Source organism: Myotis davidii, unplaced genomic scaffold (genome assembly GCF_000327345.1).
Source record: "Myotis davidii unplaced genomic scaffold, ASM32734v1 scaffold609, whole genome shotgun sequence".
Taxonomy (NCBI): Eukaryota; Metazoa; Chordata; class Mammalia; order Chiroptera; family Vespertilionidae; genus Myotis; species Myotis davidii.
In genome coordinates, this window is record NW_006300164.1 from 857,066 (window position 1) to 858,649 (window position 1,584).

The following is a 1,584-nucleotide window of genomic DNA, read 5'->3' on the forward strand; positions in this document are numbered from 1 at the left end:
GGGGTGAGCCTGGGTGTGGGGCCGGGCACCAGGCAGCACTGAGCCCGATCGGCCTGTCTCCCCAGCAACGCCAAGGACATGCCCGCAGACGTGTCGGAAGCCCTGGAGTCTGTCTTCCGGGAGGAGGGGGGGCTCTCGGGCCCTGAGGCCGCCGCCTACCTGGCCCAACTGCAGCGGACCCAGCGCTTTCAGACCGAGACGTGGGCCTGAGGGGCTGTCGGCCGGCCGGTCCCTCGGGTTGGCCCAGCCTGACCCCGGGTGGGCGACGGCCAGCTCCCCTGTGCGGCCGCACGCGTCGGGGCCTACACTCCGCGGCCGCGTCCCTGGCTCCGGCTGGCCTTTCCCACTGGCCCCCAGTTAGGTCCTGCTCAGGGGGTGACCCAGGAAGGCACCCCAGCCTGATGGGCGTCAGGGAGCCCCCCCAGACGCCAGATTCCAAACGGCACAGGAATCTGGGGGTGCAGGGTCCCCGGGAGGGCTGAGTTCCCCCGCTCTGCCCTGGGTCGCACCCCAGCCCTCAGGTTCCCGGGCCTGTGGGACGAGTCACCGTCCTTGCCTGGTTCCAGGAGGACTCAGCAATAAACATCAGGCCCAGGTGCTGCTTCTGACCTGTCGGTTCTCATGCTGTTCCGATGCCTCAGGTGGGGGTGGGCCCACAGCTCCTGGGACGGGACAGCTGCCCCCGGCGGGGACACGGGCCACGGGCCACGGCTCAGCACTGTGGCTGCAACGCTTTGGCGTCTGACTCTCACCCGGTGGGTGGGGTTGTGTGCCAACCTTGTACAGGCGCTGCCCTGGCTGACGGGGCAGGGGCAGTCTGGAGAGGACCCCGAAAGGAAGGGGGTGGGGAGCGCTTGGCTAGGTGGGTAAGGACCATTCCTTCAGCCCAGGGAGCAGCAGCCTGAGGCCCAGGAGGCAGGGGGTGTGGCCTGAGCCAGGAGGGGGCGGGCAGGCAGGCGCTGTCACCACCTGGGATGGGCCTTCCGGGCCAAGGAAATTCCTGTTGGGGCAGTTGGGCAGGCCAGCCTCCCGACACTGCGGGCCTGGAGCCCATCGCCTAAGTCAGGTGCTGACACGGGTCAGCGGTGGCTGTGCGGGCGCGGGCGGACCCGGGGGGACAGCCGGTGTGGGCCCAGGAGCGGCTGAAGCTGGCCCGCCCCAGGGAGTCCACTTCCCGTCGGGGTGAGGAGCCCAAGGAGGCAGTGCTGCTGCAAGGTCAGTGCCAGACGCTAACCGGCCCGAGGGCCACAGTGACCTTCACAGCCCCACCCCCACTGCCGCCCTGGGGTCCCGCTCCCCCCATCCTGACTCCTGCCCCGGGGCCCCTACTCATGGCCCCACTGACCTCAGCTCGGGGCTCCCCAATCCGCCTTCGGCCTGCCCGGGTCCTGAGCACCTGGACCCACTGTGCCAAGTGCTGGCAGAGGAAAGGGTGGACGGCCAGGCCCTGGGGACCCCTGGGGGTGCCCGGTCTCCGGACAGCGAGCCCCTGCTGGGGACCACAGCAGCAGCCCACCCCGGGGCTGGGCCCACAGGGGAGGAGGAAGAGGAGGAGGAGGAGGAGTGCCCCATCTGCAGAGAGCC

General features: G+C 70.5%; 1 protein-coding gene across 1 annotated transcript in view; it reads left to right on the plus strand.

Moving 5' to 3' along the window:
* Nucleotides 1–612, plus strand: part of NDOR1 (NADPH dependent diflavin oxidoreductase 1) — a gene marked incomplete at its 5' end in the record, with an annotated part of 43,883 nt that extends 43,271 nt beyond the window's left edge. Inside the window, one exon of the mRNA XM_015572347.1 lies at nt 44–612. Coding sequence (XP_015427833.1) covers nt 44–210 — 167 coding nt within the window. The remainder of the gene's footprint in view (nt 1–43) is intronic.
* Nucleotides 613–1,584: the final 972 nt, after the last annotated feature.